A 23,495-nucleotide genomic window follows, 5' to 3' on the forward strand; every position below is an offset into this window, starting at 1 on the left:
TGCTCTTTGCTCTCCATGCGGCATGCAGTTCCACCTTCCTGGCCGTTGGATCTCACTGTAGATCTCATCCCCCCAGTGTACCTGAGCTGACCTCGCACACTAGGACAGGCATGTCTCTATCTTATCGGGGTGTGAGGCTTTCAGCTACCCTCACCTGGTTTAGCCCGCTTGTCGAAGCAGTAACGTGGGTGATGGCCGCTGTCGCATGGAATCAGCTACTAGGAGCAACGGGGAGAATCGAGTCGCTGGTGGGGACCAAGAGTGAGTGAGCTGCCCCAAAATAGACCCAGACAGCACTAGAGGTGCTACCCTTCCCTGAACAGTCACCATTCCCGCCTCACTTAATCATCTTTCATTCCTCATGTTGCCCAGTCCTACACCCTGTAATGTACACTTTCTATATCTAGTTTGCATCTCTCATAACTGCACCACATTTTGCACCCTCCTCCCATCCTCATCCTGCTCTCCTGGGGAATCCCCACGTACTCAGATCCCACTATGCACCCTCCTCCTATGGCCACACCCTACTGTATTCCATCTCCCACAACTCCTCCACTGCCTCACTTCATTACAGTCTCCTTTGCCCACCATCCCTCCGCACTGAGAACTCTCCTTCAGTGTCCACACTATGAGACACATCTTCTCCTGCTCCCACAGAAATCTCCTATGCCTACAACCTACTCACGTGCCCAGATAAACCCAGACATCCCACCTCTCCCAGAAGTTCCGGGAATCTCCCACATATGAATAGTGGCTCCCTGATGCCCGCAAATTATATACAATATCACAGAAATCAATTTTTTTGAGAGCGAGCGACAGAAAGCAAGAGAGAGCGCTTGAGAGTGCACGAGCGAGAGCGCCATGGCAGAGTGTTCCAAAAAAAATATGAAACATATGACACCCCAGTCTACCCCAAAGTGTACCCCTGCCTAATAGGGGTCAAAATAATGACAGTGTTGCTCGCTGCACTGTTTGCAACAGTGACTTTTCTATTGCCCATGGTGGGTTAAGACTGTGAAAGACATGTTGAGGTGAGTTTAACAGGTGTCATTCGTTCATTAGCATAGCTAACATTATTTAAACTAGCTGGCTAGCTGCTAAGGAGCTACTCTATTGCAGTCATCCCCCTTCCCTTACTCTACACATGCCCTTACACTTCCTCCCTTACCACCATTCAGGGCCCCAGACAGTCCTTCCAGGTGAGGCGACACTTCACCTGTGAGTCGGCTGGGGTGATATACTGCGTCCGGTGCTCCCGATGTGGCCTTTTATATATTGGCGAGACCCGACGCAGACTGGGAGACTGTTTTGCTGAACACCCACGCTCTGTCCGCCAGAGAAAGCAGGATCTCCCAGTGGCCACACATTTTAATTCCACATCCCATTCCCATTCTGTCATCCAATTTGCTGGTGAAAGCAGCAGGCCAGGCAGCATCTCCAGGAAGAGGTACAGTCCACGCTTCGGGCCGAGACCCTTCGTCAGGACTAACGGAAGGAAGAGCTGGTAAAAGATTTGAAAGTGGGAGGGGGAGGGGGAGATCCAAAATGATAGGAGGAGACAGGAGGGAGAGGGATGGAGCACTCTTGTCTCCTATCATTTTGGATCTCCCCCTCCCCCCTCAAATCTCTTACCAGCTCTTCCTTCTGTTAGTCCTGACGAAGGGTCTCGGCCTGAAACGTCGACTGTACCTCTTCCTAGAGATGCTGCCTGGCCTGCTACGTTCACCAGCAAATTTGATGTGTGTTGCTTGAATTTCCAGCACCTGCAGACTTCCTCGTGTTTACCCATTCTGACATGTCTATTCATGGCTACCACCTCTCCCGGAAGTCTCCCGCAAATTGATGGTGCTACCTCCCTGAAATGAGTTTTTGCAGGGTGGGATGTCTGTAAACCCCCGCCAATAACCCCTTCCTGTGCCCATAGTCAAACACAGTCCTTCCATACCCACCTCCTATGCCGAGACTTCCTTCTCCTTTCCCAAGTAGACACCCCACTTCCCGTGGTCACAGGCATCCGCTTCCTGCACCCTCTCTCACTTCCCCAGGGTCAGTCATTCCCTTCTGCCATATACAAACACCTTTGTTCACCTTACTTCGCCAACACCACCCCACGTCCCAGTTTAAATCGTGCGAACTGTTTCCTGTGTCACCGACCCGCCAGCAGCCGAGCTACGCGCTTGCGCCGTGCCTACCAACTGTTCTCTTCCCGTGACCCCTCGCATCCTTCCGGTGACCTCGACCGGGGCGGGCGCGGACACTGACCGGCTGGCCACCCGCCCGCTCGAGCCTCCGCCGTTTGAACCCGAACGTCTGCAGAGCCGCTGCGCGCAGTGCGCATGCGCAGCAGGGTCTGGCGGTTATACATGAGAGAAGGGGACGAGAGGTAACGGGGGAGTGAAGAAATAAGTGGTCGAGAAGAAAAGCAGCGTGTTGTCACCTTGTGAGTAATATAGTGAAGAATTAAGTTTCGTGGCATGGGGAGGGAGTTAGCGACTAGCTTGAGGTACAATATCCCGCTTTCCGGCTGCTCTTGCTGAACAATTTCTGCAGGGTTTGCTGCAGGTCTGCAGATTCTCCATTTCCATTCATTTTTAAACTGGACCGTGTGCTGTAAATTAAAATCCCTGCTGTTTAACCAATTATTTGTGAGCTTTGTAGTTTTCTTACAAGCCGCCTGTTAGTGATACTTTTTTTTTAAATAATGAAGCTGTGATAATGATTTAAATATTTATTGCCGAGCCACTATAGTGGGTTTATAATTTTCTTTGTGGGGTGGGATGTTGTAATCAGCTGGATGTGAATAAGGAAACGAGTAAAAGCTGAAGATGCTAATTAAAAATATGCCTGTGAAAAATTGATAAGGGCATAGATGTCAATGAGAAAATGGATAATCGGCAGTCTGCTATGTTGTCAGAAGAAGGCCTTGGGTGGGCCTTACTATTCTGTATTTCTTTTCACAGCCTTTTGTGGCTGTATGCAGCAGCAATCTGCTATATACTGTAAGATCTGATTTGATAAAATTTGCTTTAAAGTATATGAAATTGGTCAGATTCTGTAGTCCAGTCTTGGTTGGTGATTAAACTCAAATGCAATGCTATTTATCCTTTAACTAGCAATGAAATAAAAAGTTAACGGAATAAACTTAGCCCTTTCGGTTGAGGTGATAGTGCAAGCAATTGAAGCAATGTATAATTTAGCTAGTTAGTGTGTGCCATCGGGAAATTGAAAAGATGGCCTGCAATAACTGTTGCAGAAGTTGGGGGATGGGGGCAATTGTAAACTGGTTAAGTGATTGCTGTTTCACAAGTGCTTCTTAACCTGTTCAGTATTTTCCTCATCTTTTACTTGTAGTGCAGATTTACTGTTCTGCTGAAGTGGCTTCAATGTGAAATGTTAAATCTGTTTCGCTTTCAACAGATGCTGCTTGGAACTCAAATGTTTGACTTTCTGCGTTCTATTATTGTTAAAGCAATGACAGCCATTTTGATCTAAGTTGCAGATGACATTCTGTAATGTTATAATGCATGAAACTCTCCTCAATTTCATAGTAAATGACACTTGTTATCCTCTACTACTTTTTCATTGATCAGCCTAGTGGTCCTGTTTTCAATTTGGTGATGTGTTGAATCTTGGCATCTAAATAAGTCATGTAGGTGGGTTCAAGTTTAACTCTAGAATTTTCAGTGGCATTCTGGTGGAGTACTTACTGCATTACCAAGAAGTTACGTCCCTTATGTAAAGCATGGAACTGGGGCTCCAAGGAGATACCTGGAGTAAAGATGCCAAAGCACACTATCAAAAGAAAGATAGAACTGGAGTTCTCTCACTGTCCTGATGAATTGTTTTTTCTTATCTCATATCACCAATGGCAGAATAACTGATCACTTGTTTTGTAGAACTTGGTGTGAGCTAATTAGCTGCTGTGTTTCCTAAACTATACTGACTACAGTTCAGAAGTACTTCGGCTGTAAAGAAATTTGACTGGAAGTTGAACTCACACCACCAGGTTCAAGAACAGTTACCACCCCTCAAACATCAGGCTCTTGAACAAAATAGGATAATTACACACATCTATTGAGATGTTCCCACAACCAATGATTTCATTTTAAGGGCTCTTTATCTTATTTCATGCTCTTGTTATTTATTGCTATTTTATTTATAGTTGCCTTTCAACAGTTTGTCTTCTATTCTCTTGCTTTTTAATTGATCCTATTTACAGTTACCAATGTATAGATTTGCTGAGTATGCCCACAGGAAAAAGAATCTCAGGGTTGTATATGGTGACATGTATGTATTCTGATGATAAATTTGGCTTTGAACTTTAAATATCTAATTTAGTTTCCAGAGCATCTATTTCCAATTCTAAAAGCCTCATTGCAAACAGTTATATCTCCTTGCCTTAGCAATTATAAGCTTCCTGTGGCTAGCTTTCCTTCCCACATCTTACCAAAACTTAATTCATCCTAAATTCTACTGCCAGCTTGCCCATTGCCCATCTGCTCGTTGACCTACTTTGGTTAATCATACTTCAAAATTTATAAGGGAGAGAAGCCATGTTTAAATTCTTAAATTACTCACTCTTCCTGTTTGAATCAGAGCAGGCCATTGCCAGTAATACAATTGATTTTTTAAATTGGTTTATGATTGTCATATTGAGATGCAGTAAAGAAACTTGTTTTCATACTGTTCAAAGTATCTTATCAAAGTACATATATTTACCATGTACTACCTTGGGATTCATTTTTTTGTGGGGGGAATACATTAGAATTTCATGAAAAACTATATATGCACAAAGGCTGACAAACTGCCAATGTGAAAAAGAAAGAAACTGTGAAAACGAGAGTAATAATACTGAGAACGAGCATTGTAAGCTGAGTCTGTAGATGATAGAATCAGTTCATAGTAGTAATGGTTGAAGTAGTGTGAACAGGTGGATGTCTTTGTGGATGCTGTTTTTTTGTGTGTGTTAGCACACCATGTAAATGTACTCAATGTTGGGAAGGGCATTGCCTGTGATGGAGTAGACTGTATCCACCACTTTTATATTCCTGGCCATTGGTGTTTCTGTTCCAGGCCGTGATGCAACCAGTTAGGATATCCTTCAATGTGTATCCATAGAAGTTTGTCAAAATTTTCAGTGACCTGCCAAATCCATGCATACTTCTGAGAAAGTAGAGCCATTGTGATGCCACCTAAGTGCTGGTTCCAGGACAGATCCTTTGATATTAAGGTCAAAGAATTTAAAGCTACTGATTCTCTCCATTTCTGAGATCAATTTATTAAAACGGTGCATTGAGGTAGGACAAGGTGTTACATTTACAGAAAGAGTGTAAGTAGCCAATAAAGTGCAAGGTCATAATAAGGTAACTTGAGGTCAGAAGTCTCATTTATTTATCTACTTGTATACATGCTTATTTATGTAGAGATACAGTGCAGAACAAGTCCTTCCAGCCGAGCCCAGTAACCCACCTATTTAACCATAACCTAATCACAGGACAATTTACAATGACCAATTAACCTACTGTTACTCTTTGGCATGTGGGAGGAGGCCAGAACACCTGGAGGAAATGCACGCATTCACAGGGAGGGCTCAGACAGACTCAGCTCCGAGCTGTAATAATGTCACACCAATTGCTCTGTTATTGTGTTAGGTTAACGCTCAGTAGCTTTACAGCAGTGAGATAGAAGCTGCCCATGAGCTTGTTGGTGTGTGTTGTCAGGCTTTTCTATCTTCTGCATTATGGGAGGGAGGAGAAGAGAAGATGTCAGGCGTGGGCAGGGTCCTTTGATTATGTTGGCTGCTTTACTGAGGCAGTGAGAAATGTAAGTAGACTCCATGGAGGGCAGGCTGGTTTTTGTGATGCGCTGAACTGTGTCCACAACTCTGTGGCTTCTTGTATTCTTGAGTGAAGCAGTTGCCATACCAAGTAGTGATGCACAATAGAGTGCATCTTATCTGGATGCATCAATAAAAAATTAGTGAGGGTCAAATGAAGCATGCCAAATTTCTTTAGACTCCTGAGGAATTGCAGGTGCTGATGAGTTTTTTTAGTTATGGTATCAACGTAGTTGGACCAAGACAGGCTATTTGGTGATGTTCACTCCAAGGAGTTTCAAGTTCTCGTACCCCTCAACCTCAGCACTGTTGATGTAAACAGGAGTAGTGCAATGCCCCCCTTTTTGAAGTCAGTGACCAGCTCCTTCGTTTTGCTGACATTGGGGGAAAAATTGTTGTCATGACACGATGTCAGTAGGTTCTCCATCTCCTTCCTGTACTTGAACTCATTGTTACTTGAGGTACAGCCCATTACAGTGATATCATACGAATCGAGCCACAAAGTTCTGAGAGTGTAAAGAAGAGAGCTGAGGAAGCAACCTTGTGGAACATCTGTGTTGATAATAATCATGGGAGAAGTATTGCTGCCTATCCTTACTGAATGTTGTCTGTTGGTGAGGAAGTCAAGATTGTTTAACGTTATTTCCTGTACAGTGTAAAGGAGAACAAAATAATTGCTACGGTTTTGTATATCCGTAAAGTGAAGCTCGGCCATACATAAGATATTCTTCAATGTGTATCCATAGAAGTTTGTCAAAATTTTCAGTGACCTGCCAAATCCATGCATGCTTCTAAGAAAGTAGAGCCACATTCTTGTCGCCATTGTGATGCCACCTAAGTGCTGGTTCCAGGTCAGATCCTCTGATATTAAGGTCAAAGGAAATAATGTAGCAGTGGTGGAATTAGTGGATGGAGCTGTTGATCAGCCTTGCTGCTTGGGGAAAGTAATTGTTATTGTTTTTGTTTTTGAGTCTGGTTCCATTTACAAAGGAAGGTGATGAGTCTCAGATGCAGGGGTCTGAAGATGTTTGCTTGGAATTATAGTGTTGCAGTCAGAACTGTAGTCAAACAATTTTTTTTTGTTTGGCTCTTTTTTTTCCCCCTTCGGTCTAGTAGAACCAGATCTGCTGTCCCAAATGATGTTCTGTTTATCAGATACAGTGCAGGCACGTTCCTCTACCATTGATCTATTTGATTTGATGTTTCTTTAACTGTTAAAGCAAATAACATATTCTATCTTAACTTCTCATAGTTATTAACAAAACTTTACACTGACCTAGAAACATAATCTACATCAATCTGCAACATTAAGCCATTTTGACTCACCTTATCAAAGATATTCCATTTGTCCTTTTCATCTCTCTCTTTTGCTCTGTGATTAAAAACTTGATCTAGCATTCTCTATTTTAACATAGTGTCTTGGACCTGAAATGTTAATATTGTTTCTGTTTCCATAGATGTAACTAGGTATTTCTACCATTTTCTGTTCCACATTTCTGATTTCCAGCATCTGCAGTTTTTATTTGCATTCATATTTAAAATGCTTTATGGCTTTCCCATTTTGTCATCATACCTCCAGAACTTTGTAACCTTCAGACCCGTGCTCCTTCACAAATTCTTCCACTGTGCACTTCCATTGTGGTTGTAGCTATTGTGTCTTAAGAACTATAGGTTCCTCATTTTCTTTATGTTTTTATTTTAAATCATCCTTAAAACAATGGTTTCACCAAGGATTTGGTCATTCCCAGTGTACTGTTTGGCTGTTGTTAATTGAACAGTTGTAAAGCTGCTTGGAACAGTATCCATTTATTGAACTGAAGTAAAGTTAACAGAATTGAAGTTTGGGGATTCTCTGAAGTAAGCATATGACTGTTGCCAGCTAAGACTAAATATTGTACAAAGCCTTAATGTTGGGTGCAGTTTTGATTTGTTTCAGAGATACAGCATGGAACAGGCCCTTTGAGCTACGCAACCCACTAGTTGAATCCTAGAGTAATCATGGGACCAATGGTCATGGGGCAATGATCAATTAACCGACAAACGGGTACATGCATCTTCGGACTGTGGGAGGAAACTAGCGCAGTCAGAGGAGACACAGGAAGGACCATACAAACTTGCTTACAGGATGTTGGAATTGAACTGCAAAATCCAGTGGCCTGAGCTGTAATGACATCACACTAACTACTATGCTACCATGGCACTGCGTGTCCAGTTAAAACATGGGATGCAATGTTCTTGAAGATTACAGCCAGGATTTCTCTAATCATGCATCTTAAATTCGATTCCAATTATGTAAGATGATTTGGTGAGTCTTCAAAGAGGTTCTTAATACAATGGGCTTTTTATGATATTTAGATCTTATAGGATATTAGAAAATCTACAATTGACATATTTAACAGCAGAAAACTGGTTTAAAAGCAGTGCTACCTTTTGATTTGTGATATTCAGTAAGTGAAGATATCCGCCGTTGCTTCTGGTAGCTCAATCTGTTACAGATCTTCCTACCCACCACCTTGTAGTCAAAGAATCCTTCATTTTGCAAAACCTCATACAGCTGGAGGCAGCATTCTAATGTGCACTCAATGTTCATTTTACTAGGTATTGGGGTGGAATCCGGTGTGGTCTTCTGCTGTAGCCCATCCACATCAAGACTTGACTTGTGCATTCAGAGATGCTGTTCTGTAACCACTATCGTAATGTGTGATTATTTGAGTTACTGTTGCCTTCCTGTCAGCTTGAAATGATCTGACCATTGACTCCTCTGACCTCTCTCATTAACAAAGTATTTTCACCAACGGATCTGGCACTTACCAGATGATATTTGTTTTTTGCATCATTCTCTGTAAACTTTAGAGACTTGTGCATGAAAGCTGCAGGAGATCAGCAGTTTAAGGTACTCAAACCACCCCATTTGACACCAACAATCATTCTACAGCCAAAATCATTTGGATCATATTTCTTCCCCATTCTGATGTTTGGTCTGAACAATAACTGAACTTTTTGACCATGTGTGCCTGCTTTTACGCATTGAGTTGCTGCCCCATGATTGGCTGTTTTGGATATTTTCATTAACAAGTAGGTATCTATATACTACTAAAACTCTCATGCTCTGTCTGTCTGTTTGTGACCTCCAATTAGCGCAAATGGTGCATCACAGTGGCTTTTTTTTTGGCTAAATCAAATTAAAATGAGCTAACTTACAGAATGCAGACAAAGTTCAGGGTTATGTAGCCTCCTGGTAAGCCTCAGGCTCGCTCAACTCGCTTTCGTCTTGGGGAAGCAGCCTTTGGCCTCGCCAAACTGGGTAATCAAGTTTGTGTGGATGCTGTGTGATGTACCCCACCCTGCCAATTAACAGACAATACACCATATATGATTAAATGATTACAATTTATAGATATTACTAGAACTATGTAATTAATAGAGATAAAATATAAAAGGAAAATAAAAGCCACCAAACTTATCAAAGTTCAACCTCTTCGTGCACAACAGTTGGAGCTCTAGTAACGGGGTCGGCTTTCCACCATTCGATCCCCTCCGACCACCCCGACCCACCGCCTGGGACCAACCACGGTAGTCAACCAGATGCTCCACACAAGTCTGTCTTCGTCTCCTCTCCTCGCCGAAGATCCTGGACCTTGGACTCCGGCTCAGGGTCCGCCCCGTCGGCCAGCTCACAGCATCACGTCCACTCTCTCTCCCCCAATCGCGCCTTCTGCCCAAAAACCCGCGCATACAATAGCTTACAGACACATAGGAAAGAATAACATCTATCCCAATTGGTTAGCAACTGAATACAACTCCCTCTATAATCCAAGCAAGCTGCTAGCAAGAGAACTTTCTCAGCAGTTAACATAACAAAGAAGCCATTTTAATTAGCCTACACGGTAACATAAAAGAAGAAACCCCTTACACTTTCACCCCACCAAATAAAGTCATGTCCTCATGATTTCTAAATAACTCGCCAACCATTCCTGCAGACACAAAAACCCAATCCAGGTACACACAGTGACATTGCTCCCCAAACAGTGGACCTTGCGCCCGGTCCCACGGGCGCTACATACGCCAACCTATCTGGGAGTTTCCTAATCCTCCGAGACCTCTGTACCCCCTCACCTAAACCCTTAAGGCTCAGACACTATGGGGGATACCTTGGGTCTGCTTGCCAACTCCTCTCTCAATCTCTCACTCATGCCTCCACTGCAACTCGGAGCCCCCTGTCCCGTGTCCAGGGTCCCGCTTCTTTTCCTTCTGGGTCCTGCGGTAACCCAGGCTGCCCACAGCTGGCCCTCCCCACTACACCTGGCTAAGTGGGGGAAGAGTCTAAAGTCTCTTCCTCAATCAAGGGGAAGTTAGTGAAAGGCAGCATGTACCACACATCTAGCACATCATCCTTCAAATCCGTATTCTTCCTCATTCCCTTGATTGGTAGCTGCTGTTTGATTTTCTCCAAACTGAAGCTCTTAGCCTGGGCTGCCTCTTCAGCCTCTTCAGCCTCCTGCAGTCGAGACATCAGCTTCTTCTCTGATTCCTCCAGCTGTCGCCCCAGTCTCAGCAGTTCTGACCCACGCTTCATGTCCATCTCCATCGGGGACGCAATTACACCACCAGCTTCTTCCAATCTGTTTTGGATCGATGTCTTGAGTTTCTGCTGATCCTTTCGAAGGTTGGTCATTGTTTCGTCTCTCTGGATTAATTTATTAGTACATGACTGCAGTTTCGGCTCGGAATTCCGTTTCTCCATCTCCACTTTGACGAGCGTGAATTCCAAGTCTTCAATGGTTGTCCTGGGCTCCGGCACTCGCCTCACATCATTGTCCCCCAAGGCGAATCCAAATCCTAGGCGATCATCCGCATACGCCAAAACTCCAAACACCTCCACGTTCCCCATGGTCTTCCCCATGGTCTTCCTCATGCCCCACGGGAAGGTTGCAGGGGCTCCGGATATGCCCTGGGGCATCTCTTCGGATCGAAAGAATCCTAGGGAGCCTATAACGGCTGTCTTCTCCTCTTCGGCCTCACTCATCGGGATCTAGCAACATCCACTCCTCAGATCCAGCACATTAAACCACGTCGCACCAGCAAACAGACCATAGCGTCTTCAGCCCTCAGGGCCATATTCTGGTCAATGACAGTGTGCCTGTTCAGAGTCCTATAATCCACACACACACTGCTTATGTCTTCCACAGCTACTGGGTCCAGTCGCCGCGACCTCTCTCTCACCGAGGTGTCTTCAGCGGTCAACTCCCCTCCCTTGTGGTATTTCGGAGCGTCTACTAAGAGGGTCTCACCCTCGGATACTTCCCCCAGGCCGTACCACAATGGGCTCTCGTTTAAATTTGGTACTGGCCCAAGGCTGCTACACACGTTTGAAATGCTGGGTGCACAGACAATGCCCCCATGAACTCCAGGTTCACTAACCAATCATCATTTTCTGGATAATCACTGGCACTGGTACCCCAAATCTCCAGTGCCCTTAATGTGGTCAAGGGTAAATGCTTCAGACACCGGTTGTAAAACGAACTGTACAATAACTTGACCTGCGCCCTGGTGTTGAGGATGGCTTTAGCATAGCTTCCATCTATCTGTAACAACACACAGGGGCGTGGTCCCTCTAAGCCTTCAAGAATAGGGTCTTTTCCTTTCGGAAGTTCCTTGGTACATTGCTGGGAACGTGCTCCCCCAGAGACCCTAAGCCGTTCCCCCAGTGGGCCTCCACTAAGCTTCCCGACACCTCTCTGATCAGCTGAACAACTGAGGGAAGGACTGATCCCCTGAAATGATCCCCCTGGCACTGCAAGCAATTTAGCTGCCCTCCTAGCCAGAGAAGATGCACTGAAAGCTTTTCCCCAATCTCCTAACACAGGTGTGGACAGCCCCCCAGGTGCTGCCTTTTACTTCCAGTCGAACCAGACGCATTTTCCCCCATTTTCAGATAACTGGCAGCTGTCACTACGGGGTAATTGAACCTGACGGTTCTAACACCTTCAACAACCCGCCTACTCAAACTTTCAACCAATCCCTGTCGCTGTCCCTCAACTGAGCACTGTCATTCATCTAACAACTGAGAGATCTGCTCCGCCCACGTCTCGTACGCCTCCGCCCCTTTAGGGGTGGACAATATCCCAAAAACCAGGCGGAGCCTGCCATAGCTGGAACGTTTATTCACAGACACTACCTCCAAATCAGACCACTCTTTCCTCTCTCTCCTAACAGTATGGACAGTCCCTGGTCCCACCACCAACACGCATGCAGTAATAACCAGCAATCCCACAGAGACACAGATTACTAACCGCAATCCCACAGAGACACAACAGCACTGATTTAAATAGGGCAATCACACAGCACACCACTGAATTCAATCTTGGAGAAAGCCCCCAAATGTAGCCGCATGGTAAGCCTCAGGCTTGCTCAACTCGCTTTCATCTAGGGGAAGCAGCCTTCGGCCTCGCCAAACTGGGTAATTAAATTTGTGTAGATGCTGTGTGATGTACCCCACCCCGCCGAATAACAGACAACACACCATATACGATTAAGTGATTACAATTTATAGATATTACTGGAACTATGTAATTAATAGAGATAAAAATATAAAAGGAAAGTAAAAGGTGCCAAACTTATCAAAGTTCAACCTCTTCGTGCGCAACAATTGGAGCTCTAGTAACGGGGTTGGCTTTCCACCATTCGATCCCCTCTGATCACCTCAACCTGCCACCTGGGACCAACCATGGTGGTCGACCAGACGCTCAACACGAGTCTGTCTTTGTCTCCTCTCCTTGCCAAAGACCCTGGACCTCGGACTCCGGCTCGGGGTCCGCCCCACCGGCCAGCTCACAGCACCGCGTCCACTCTCTCTCTCCCCATTGCGCCTTCTGCCCAAACACCCGCGCATACAATAGCTCACAGACACATAAGAAAGAATAACATCTATCCCAATTGGTTAGCAACTGAATACAACTCCCTCTATAACCCAAATAAGTTGCTAGCAAGAGAACTTTCTCAGCAGTTAACATAACAAAGAAGCCATTTTAATTAGCCTACGCAGTAACATAAAAGAAGAAACCCCTTACAGTTATATATTCGTATAAAATTGTTCATTCGCCGAAAATCAACAAGCTGGCTTTCACCCGAGAGCCAGTCGGCAGTCATGGAAATTGGGATGCGACAGCCCGACGCATGCACACGGCCAGCCTCAACAGCGACACCTACCGGAGCAAAAGGGCAGGGCAGATCTATTTTGAGGGGTCATATTCTGCTAATCACCATCAGCGTGTGCAGGATTAGGACAGATCTAACTGCCATCCATCAATAAGAGATAATTAAATCTTATTGTAATGACGTACTTTGAGACACCCATAAACCCTTTGCTGCAGTCAAAAGACAGCGGTGACTATATCACTTCCATTTAGGAGAGCGCCAACCACATCATCAAGAATAATCAGCCTCCTTTGGTGTTAGTGTTTCGTATCTTCTGTCCAGCATTAGGGTAAAAAAAAAATGGTCAGCCTAATTATGCCAAGTGGAAAGGGAAAGGGGACATTATGGTCAAGAGATGATGCCAAACGTCATCGGGAAGCGGCAAGGAGAGGGAGAGAACAAGAATTGGAAGAGGCCAGGGCCGCATGACTCCTGGATCAAAGAGTCAGGACAAAAAAAGATGAGAGAAGAAGAGACGGAAGAGGAGAGACATGCACGTCTCCAGGATCAGAGACAAACAACAGCAGAAGAGCTGAAGAGACGGGGGATGAAAGGGCTGCACGTCTCCAGAATGACAATGAGGGGCACAAGGGTGGCAGATAAACCAGAAATGATACCATCAAAAGTGTACTTCGTTAAACGAGGAGGAGCTATATTTGCTTTGCTATGCGTCATTCTTCTTTAATAAACTGAGGTTTTCTACTTCAGTTTCCAAAGCAAAGCGATACCAATAGCATTCAGGAAAATTTAATGTTCACTCTGGTCATATCAGACTGCACTACCCTTCTCTCAAAGGGTGCCCCAACGGGTTACCCCGTTGTCTATACCTAATAAAGTGGACACTTAGTGTATATTATGGGTGGTGAGTTCAGCATGCTACATAATGCTGAAACTTAAAAAACTAAGCTTTTGACTACATAAAATCTTACACTTGGAGAACAGAACAAAAACAAATGTTTCTTCACAAGGTGATGTACAAGATGTGTTTTAGATGGTGGTAGTGGACAAAGATAAGACAAGCAGGCAAATCGAGCAATGAGGGAACTAGTTCTAGTATGAGTAGGATAATATTAGGCACTAGTCTGGTGGAGACAGATGTTACATGTTTAAGGAAATTGTCCTGAGTCAATTTTGTTTTTGCTTTTCTTCATATACGCTGAGTAAAAGCAATTCTATGAACAAGCTTTATGTTGCTTTTCATTTTGCAATTGTTATCTGCAAATTGCAAAATTCTCTAATGTAAGAAAAAATCCACCTTATTCACACGAAAATCTCTTAAACTCATGATTTGAAAATTCTGACTTGGAGCCCGCTGGTGGTGCAATGACATCGGCGCCAGACCCGGGAGCAGTTGTTCCCGGGTTTGAAACCAGTCGGGTCCGCCCCCGAGTACGCTTTCCATCCGTGCTGGGTTGAATGTCAAGATCGCAACTCCACCTCGTAAAATAAGGAGAAAATACTGCGAAAATGTCTGTGTGATAAGTGGCACGCCACACAGTCTCTCTCTTTCTCTCGCTCCACGCCTTGTAAAAGGCATGAAAAAGACATCATCACGGACATGCAGACGCACACGCAAAAAAAAAAACTCTGACTTGGCCACTGCCTGCCTTAGCTCCAGAATATCTTAAGTACATTACAGTAAACTTTGATTCTTTCCATGCAGACATCATCAATGCATGCCTAACTTACCAGGGAAAAATATCATTCTTTTCATTGGTTAAATCAGGGAAGTCATAGAAGTTATTCATTACTTCATGTTTTAACTTCCAACAAATGTCACTTGTTGACATTTATTTCATTTCATCCCAAGTGGCTGCTATAGTAGTTGGTTGCCTCCTTTTGAAGTTTATTTCTATAAAACCATGAATGATTAGACCTTTATTGTTTTCTCTAATCAATAAATGCACCACACAACAAATAATAGCCTTCAATGTTAGATGACACATTGGTTCATTGATGGCAAAACTATAGTAGGTGGTGAAAGTATCACTCTAATGTATGCTTCAGTATTGATTACTAGCAATCAATTAATCCTTATTGTCCATTTGTTCTTATTAAGATATCATCCAATTGCATATGAAATGTATCCCTTGTATGTAGTTATATGCTTGCTGTCATTCAAACTTTTCTATTACACTTGTAGTAGATAACAGATAGTGCCTTTGAACTTTGCAAGCCTGGTATTTTTTTTGAGTGATTGACAAGACCATGTTTAGTCTTAAAATTCCCTACTAGAACAGGTCAAAGTATCTTAAGCTGCTTTAAATTCCAGGGAAGACATCAGTTCAGGAAATAAAGTTACAGCCTGGTCACCATTTTCATCAAGTCCTGCCTTGTCAAATGCTTGTCTTCTGCATCATTTCAGCATATCATTGGACAGTGCTGACAGCCTCTCCAACCATCATCATTGAATGAAAAATACAAAATGCATTGAGGACAATCATGATCTCATCTGTGAGACTCATTTCTTTGATCCACATTTGCAGCTTTATTCTCATTCGTTGCATAAAGGGATGTGGACCCAAATGATACAGTGAAATCCAAATTGAGCATCTCTATACAGGCTATTGGAAAATAAGTGCTACTTGAAAGTATTGTCATTAAAACTGTCATTTTGAGAGCAGATTGTTTAGATATTAATTGGCTGAACTGGACTTGTCCTTTGTGTAATCAGAACATATGTGGATAGCTTGTCCTCTGCAAGTTCTTCTGTGCTTTTCATCACAGGAAAAGCTCTTTCACCAGTTGAAAGAAGATAAGATAATCATCAGGATGTTTCCAAACCCATATTTGATCATTTGTCATAAAACTTCATGGGGTCTAGAGCTGAAGGCTGTTAGAGCCATTCCTTCCTGCTGTTTCACTAATGGAGTGTACAGTACCAGGTATTGATTTAATAGCCAGGAACATCAATTGTAAAGGATGACTCTAGAAATATACTGTCAAGCAATTCCTTGATTAGGCTGTGAAATGATTCTCCCATTTTGGAAGCTAATTCCTGACCCTGTCATGTCCTTTGTGAACAGCCTCTCTTCCAAGCAAAGTAAGCCCTGCCAGCTTTGTCTTTCCTCGTAACTGAAGTGTTCCATCAGTGGTAGCAATATAGAGAATCTTTTCTGTACCCTTTCCAATGCAATCCTTTATTTCCTTGAATGTGGCAATTAGAACTGCACATAATGTACCTGCCATGGCCTAATTGATGTTTTTTTATGTAAAGTCCCTGCTCTTATTTTCTCTGCCAAGCTAATGAAAGCAAATAATCTGTACTCCATCTTCACTACCTTATCCTCCCGTACTGAAACTTATAAGAATCTTTGGACTTGTATAATCTCTTCTGTATCTCCACTCCTCTGATTCTGGCCTTCTCATCGGTGGCCATTCTATCAGCTACAAAACTCTTCAGCTCAAGAAATCTCTCATTAGCCTTGTTTTTGTTTTGTTTCCTTTTTTAAATGCCCCTCTAACCCAACAATCAATTGTCCAAATGTTATCTTGGATGACTTGAGTAACTCCTGTGATGCAGTTTGGATTATTTTACATTGTTGCAAAAATACATACCACTACTTATTAAATTATTATTTAATAAATGCTGTGCCAGCTAGTCTGTGATGTGTTTAGCTTGAATTGCCGGTGTGGTGACCTGGTGCTATCTGACATGTGTTTTTGTAAATGTTGAGCAAAGAATATGGTTAAGCTTTTTTATTGCATTTTTAAAATTTTGCTGTATTAACATGAAAAAGAGTAACCAGAGAACTCTAAAATGAGCTGGTAACTTCTGGAGTGGAAGGAAGACGATGGGTGCAATTTAAAAGGGAAATATAAACAACAAAATGATCCTCATTAGTTCTGTCTTCTACACAGGCAAGGCATCAAAATGAGGCTGAAATGGGATTATATTTTTCTTGGATCTTTGCTCATAACAGCAGCTGTCTGGGCTGAAGATGATGATGATGATGAATCCGAAGTAGATGTCTTGGAGACAGAAGAAACAAATGCTGAGAGTAAATCTATAATTCAGGTGACTAGTTTACAACGAATACTTCAAGGTGACCTATTGGTTCAGTGGAAAGAAAATGTTTACACCAGAAAAGCAAATGATATATAAGTAACAGATATTGTCAAAGTTGAAATTTCAGCCCTTCTTTTGTCCAGAAACTGAAATTTAGAATTCTGATTGGTATTTTTCTACACCTTTAGCTACATTTTTGTATTTGTATACGTGATGCATCACACTTCTGGTTATCATTGGAATAGATTATGGTCTGGAGCAGTGGAAATTGTTTTTGAGCAGCCAATATTAATCAAATTGAGCAGACACACACACACACAATATTTGCCAAAGCAAGTTTCAGTTATAGTCTAAACCATGCAGTTTTTAATTTCTTAACCTTTTTTAGTATCTATGTGATTATACATTTTTAGTGTGGGGGAGGAGTTTTTTGTTAATGCCTGGACTTCACTTTGCTGTTTCAGGTTCTACCTTTATTTTTCATGGGCATGTTGTTGTGTTTTTTTTTTCCACTTGTATCGTGAAGCTAACATGTTCTTGGAAAAAAATATAGTCCTGTCTGTACCAGAATGGATTGTTTGAGATTTGGATTGTTGGTTGATAATTTAAATTTGGTGAGAGTTCATTCTAAAATATTTTCAGGTAAATTGTTCACATTTATTTTGGTCAACATCGCAGGATTTTTGTATAGCCATTACTTATTTTCTGATTTGAAAAGGGCAATGTGTAAATCCATAAAGGCAGCATCATTACAGTATAAATGATCTTTTGTATTTACTTTCGATATGCATTATTGAAATTGCAGGTATCCTACAAGACACCTGTGCCGAGTGATGAAGTATACTTTGCTGACACATTTGATCGAGGAAATTTGGATGGGTAAGAGTTTATTTGCACTGTTCTTATTGGTAAAATCCAATTGACTTAATGTACCATTATTGGCAATTCTTGTGCTGTGCTAATGTACTGGCATCAGAAAAATTTCTCTTGGAATAAATAACTTTCTAACTTTGTGTTCCTCCATTTGAAGATGGGTTTTCTCCACAACAAAGAAAGATGATACAGATGAAGATATTGCAAAATATGATGGTAAATGTCATTCAAAATATATGAAGTAATACAGTTAACTAAAATCATCCCAAAGTAGTGTTAAACAGAATATGTAGTCATATCAGCAGGTTAAATTTGTCTCAATCATTCTGTTTGCTTTAGGAGGCCTAGCATTACCAACTAGACCACAACAAATCCTGGTATAATTTTACTAGCAGGCAACAATTTAGATGTTTTTAATTTAGTGAAGAATAAGTGTTTAGTGCTGTTGCAGCTACATTCTGAAAGTGGATAAATATGTAGGTAATCACAGAATTTAGTTGTTTTATTCACATTAGTGGGTAGTAGTGTTTGGAAAAACAATGGGCAACCTTTCATAGCATTACTGCAGTCAAGTTTGGCCTGTCAAAAACTACGAGCCATGAACAGGCTACATTAAAAGCACTGAGGTAAATTTTGTTAAACTCGTAGGAAAGGGAAAATATATGTGAAGTCTTAAACTTTCAGTTATTATAACTAATTCCACTCCAGACCAAGCCATCTGGATTGATGAAACACTGGTGTAATTGACATCACTGGGTGATAACTACAAAGTTATAAATTTCCTTGATTGGTTCACTTATAGTATTTTATTTCACTAAGATGGTTGTGTGAAAGTGAAATTGTACAAAACAATTAGAAGAATGATGCCATGGTCAGTAATGTAGACTCTGGAGGCAGAAATAATTCAATAATAATTCAAGTGCTGTGGAAAAATATCACTCCTGGATTCCCTAGAAGAAATTGACTGCCGGGGGGTGGAGGTTGGAGAAAGAAGCTCATGGTATATCTAGTTGCTTATTCACTTAATGATAATATGGTTAGTTCTTCATGTGATCAATGGATATCCAGGAAGAAATAAAATATCTTGTCTAAGTACAATTGCATTTGCTGCTGTGTAGTACTCAGTGTTCTAGCATCTGGTACTAATGTATCCTGTACTGTAAAATGTCTGATCTATGGACCTTCTGTAATCTTTATTCTTTAGCAGTTTGTTTCTGTATTGTACTGACTTTTCTTCAGTAAAATAAATTAATAGGAGCTTTGACAGGGTGGATGGTCAGAAGAGGAATGTTCAGCACTCTGCTGTGGTTTCAGATTAAGGGGTTGGCTACAGAGGAATAAAATGAGAATTTTCCACCTCCAAAGGTGCAGATGTTCAGTTAATGATTGAGTTTGATTTTTGAGCATAAAAAAATGTATCAATAGGCTGAGTAATCAACTTGGGTCTTTTCATACTTGAAAAACCTTGTGCAGGTTGCTCTTGTAGGTCCATATATCACTGAGCATTTTGTATTCCTTTTGGAACTTGAGGGTAGTATTGTTGATGTTGACAAGGGCTTAATTTTTTTTCATCAATTTTCCACTCTATTCTTTATTCCACGTTTTCTCAGTAGAACAAGTACACCCTTGCTGGAAAACAGCCTGTCCCAATCCACACTTGCCAGATCCTTTCTGAAGCCATCAATTGATTTGGAATCTCAATCAGAGGACCAGACCTATCCTTTTCCAAAATTATCCTGAAACTAATGGCATTATGATCACTAGATGCAAAGCTCCCTTACGCGCACACTTCTGTCACCTGCCTACCTGTTATCTATATGTTTGGTGAGAGATTTGCGCTTGATCTATCATGACTTGCAGTAGTTTTGCTTACTAGGATTATGGTATCTAGCTTACATATCCAATAATTTCCTTCCATAAATTTGCCTCAAAATTAGAGGGAATACATATTTAATTTTGAACTTGCAATTTAATTGCATGTTCCTTTTGTTTAGCTGGACAGTTCAAAGGAAAAGTTACTTTCTGCAGTTGATATTGTCAAACCTAAAAAGTTATGTAGTGCTAAAACTTAAATAGATTGTTAAAATAAATGTTGTTTATTTCCCAAAGCTAGCTTATATGACACATGAATATGTTTGAATTTATGTTCCCTTGTAGGAGAATGGGCAATAGAGGAATTGATGGAAAACAAATTGCCTGGAGACAAAAGTTTAGTGTTAAAGTCCAAAGCAAAGCATCATGCAATCTCAGCTCCACTGACGAAACCTTTTATGTTTGATGGCGAACCTTTAGTTGTCCAGTAAGTACATAGTTGGTGTTGTGTTGTTGTTTGCTAAAATTTTTCATAAATAGTGAATATTCATAATTATTTTCTAAATCAGGAGACCATTCAGAAATCAGAGGTACGAAGGGGCTTGGGAGTCCCTGTGCAGGATTCCCTAAAGGTTAACTTGCAGGTTCAGTTGGTGGCAAGGAAAGCACGTGTAACGTTAGCATTCATTTTGAGAGGACTACAATATAAAAGCCTAAGTTATAATGCTGAGGTGTGTTACAAGGGATGGTCAGACCATACTTGGAGTAGTAGGAATAGTTTTGGACCCTTGTCTAAGAAAGCATTGTTGAGAATCGAGAGGGTGTTCTTGGGAATGATCCTGAGAATGAAAGTGTTAACATATGAGGAGTGTTTAATGTCTCTGGGCCTGTACTCACTGGAGTTTAGAAGAATGAAGGAGGGGGATCTCATTGAAACCCATCAAGTACTGAAAGGCCTAGATGGAGTGGTCATGGAGAGAATGCTCCATACAGTGGGGGAGTCTAGGACCAGCGGGCACATTCTCAGAACAGAAGGATGTCCCTTTAAAACAGATGAGGAGGAATTTCTTTAGCCAGAGGGTGGTGAATCTGTGGAATCCATTGCTACAGGCGGTTGTGGAGACCAAGTCATTGGGTATATTTAAAATGAAGATTTGTAGATCCTTGATTAGGATCGGCATCAAAGGTTATGGGAGAAGGCAGAAGAATGGAGTTGAGAGGGATAATAAATCAGCCATTATTGAATGGCAAAGCAAACTCGATGGGCCAGATGGCCTAATTTTGCTCTTTTGTCTTGTGGTATTGTGTTTAATGAGCTGAAACTCAAAACTTATTGTTCTTGTAATATTCAACAACTTTTGTAGTATTTGTGAGGGGAGGAAATGTAGTGTTTATCTTGATCAGTAGGCTGTCATCAGAATAAAGAAAAGTTGGTGTAAAAGGGGCTTTAAAATGCAGAGAAGGGGAGAAGAAAACTAGAGAACAATTGCAAGTGAATAACGTGCTATGCAAAGTGAAATTGGATAATGTGACAGATGAAGAAAGAAGGATTATTTATGCAAATAGGAGGACCAGAATGATGTGAAATTACAAAAAGGGAAGCTGGATACTGGTAATCTAATTGTAAAGAATTCTGTAAGTGTTCTATCTAAAATTTGTTGAAATCCATTGTCTAGTTTCTTGCAATGTGCCTTTAAATATCTCCAGTTGTTTCTTTTATATAATTTTTAAGGTACTGGTTCTGCTTCTCACTAAGGATTGGAATTTGTGGTTTTTAACTCTGATGCTGTGAAATGAAAATGGTTTTTTTATAATCTGTCTTCTACTCTAAACTCTTTATAGAAAAATATTTGATAATGGCTGCCATCACAGAACTGGCAAGCAATCTTCATGCTTCTCACCAATATCTAGCCATCAAGCATTACACTTTTATTTTGTTAAGTTTAATCAGTTCTATGGCTTGAGTAATTTCGTTCAAAGTTGGGGGGGTGGTGGTGGCACAGCAGCTTAGTAGACAGCATAATGCTATTAACTACCCAGATTCAATTCAGCTGCTGTTTATAAGGAGTTTGTCTATTCTCCCAGACACCGTGTGGGTTTCCTCTGGGTGCTCCAGTTTTCTCCTACATTCCAAAGACCTGCAGGTTATTTGGTCGAATGGATACAATTGGGTAGCTTGGGCTCATTATGTTGGAAAGGCCTGTTACTGTGCTGTGGCTTGAAATTTAAAAAAAATTATTGGTAAAACATCAAAGGATCTGTTAACGTAAATGTAGGTGCATAGCTCATGGCTGAAACTATTCAAAAGAGGGAAATATACTGTAAAATAGGCACAATCAAGTAAAATGTAACATTTGGGGCTTAAATAAAATGAACAGATAAAAAGAGCAAATTTACCTCATTTATGTGACCTGTGGTTTTATGTTTTTATGTTTGCTGTAGAACAAAATATTTCTCAATACCTATCAGTGGGTCAGAGTTTTCTGGTTCAGAAAGTGCAAAGTACCTATTCTGAATCAGTTCACTTTGCAATATCAAGGACTTGACGAATTATGCTTGAAATTCTTTTTCAGATATGAAGTGAACTTTCAAAATGGCATCGAATGTGGTGGTGCTTATTTAAAGTTGCTTTCTCATACTGAGAACCTGAAGCTAGTAAGTAACAAATAAGTGAATGACTTTTTTCCCCCATTTTCTTAAAGGGGAGTTATTAGTGATTCACAACTGCCTTTCCTGAATATATTTGAATTGCAGTGATGGGAAGTATCAGAGCCGAGACAAATCCATTCCTTTTTTTTTTTTGAAAGTTCTGTCTCTCAGGGGCTGAGATTAATCCAAGCATAATTCAAATGTTTAGAAATTCCAATGAAACTGGGCTATGGTTGAGTTCAAGAACCAATGTAACTGGTCTATGGTCAAGTTTAAGAACCACAGGAAACGTCAACCAGTGATAATCTGACTCACTGTGTGATATTTCCTGTGTTTCTTAAATTCATCAGGGTCCTCATCCTTTGCTTCTCAGAAACCTGACAGGATCACTGAATTTGTAATGCTACCATGTAACATTTTAAAAACAACGAATTAAAAGTGGTTTAGGTATTAATAGAAGTAACATCCAGTAGTCCAGAAAAATTTGCCGGTCTGGCTTCACCAATTTTCCAAAAATGTAACAATATTGGAGTATTGCTTTGATCCAAAAATACAAATTAGAACCCTGCCATATTGATTTGAAAATTTACTCATTTTAACAAATTAACCTTTGTTACAGTAAAATAATCAGGATGCTTTTGTATTGTTACTTGTGCTGTTTTTAATGAAGAAAATCTACCACCCTTTGAACAATATACATGTCACAAACATGCTTGGCTCTAAATCCACCCTTCTTGTCATTTCACACAACAAGCCAGATTAAGTTGAGCCATTATGTCCACTTCTTGAGACTGGAGGCAAGTCAGAATTATTATTTTTTTTTTTTTGCAGTGCCATGTTTGGTATTGGCCACAGGGAAAACACTTTTTTTTATTATATATTTTGGTGAATTTGTACAAACTAATAGTATATGTAAATAATAAAAAAAATTTGATTTTCCAAGCTAGTGCATGATTTGCTTGGGTATTACTAAGTGGTTAGAATACGAATGTGGACACAAGTCACTTCAAAATCATTGGAACACTGTTTAATTACAGAAAATCATCAAAATTTCAAATGATGCCCTCTGGAATACAAAGTGATTTATAGGTTGTAGTTAGAAGTTCAGTACAGTGAGAC

The 23,495-nt window shown here is 41.2% G+C and overlaps 1 protein-coding gene across 2 annotated transcripts in view; it reads left to right on the top strand.

Moving 5' to 3' along the window:
- Window positions 1–2,073: 2,073 nt before the first annotated feature.
- LOC140196647 (calnexin-like) overlaps window positions 2,074–23,495 on the top strand; it is a 53,574-nt gene continuing 32,152 nt past the window's right edge. The window contains exons 1-6 of one of the 2 annotated variants that reach the window (XM_072256196.1): window positions 2,074–2,440; window positions 16,895–17,051; window positions 17,848–17,921; window positions 18,073–18,131; window positions 20,073–20,214; window positions 22,301–22,382. In XM_072256196.1, the coding sequence (XP_072112297.1) occupies window positions 16,908–17,051; window positions 17,848–17,921; window positions 18,073–18,131; window positions 20,073–20,214; window positions 22,301–22,382 (501 nt within the window). In that variant the 5' untranslated portion in view covers window positions 2,074–2,440; window positions 16,895–16,907. The remainder of the gene's footprint in view (window positions 2,441–16,894; window positions 17,052–17,847; window positions 17,922–18,072; window positions 18,132–20,072; window positions 20,215–22,300; window positions 22,383–23,495) is intronic. The other variant, XM_072256195.1, reaches the window with a different exon arrangement.

Source organism: Mobula birostris, chromosome 4 (assembly GCF_030028105.1).
Source record: "Mobula birostris isolate sMobBir1 chromosome 4, sMobBir1.hap1, whole genome shotgun sequence".
NCBI lineage: Eukaryota > Metazoa > Chordata > Chondrichthyes > Myliobatiformes > Myliobatidae > Mobula > Mobula birostris.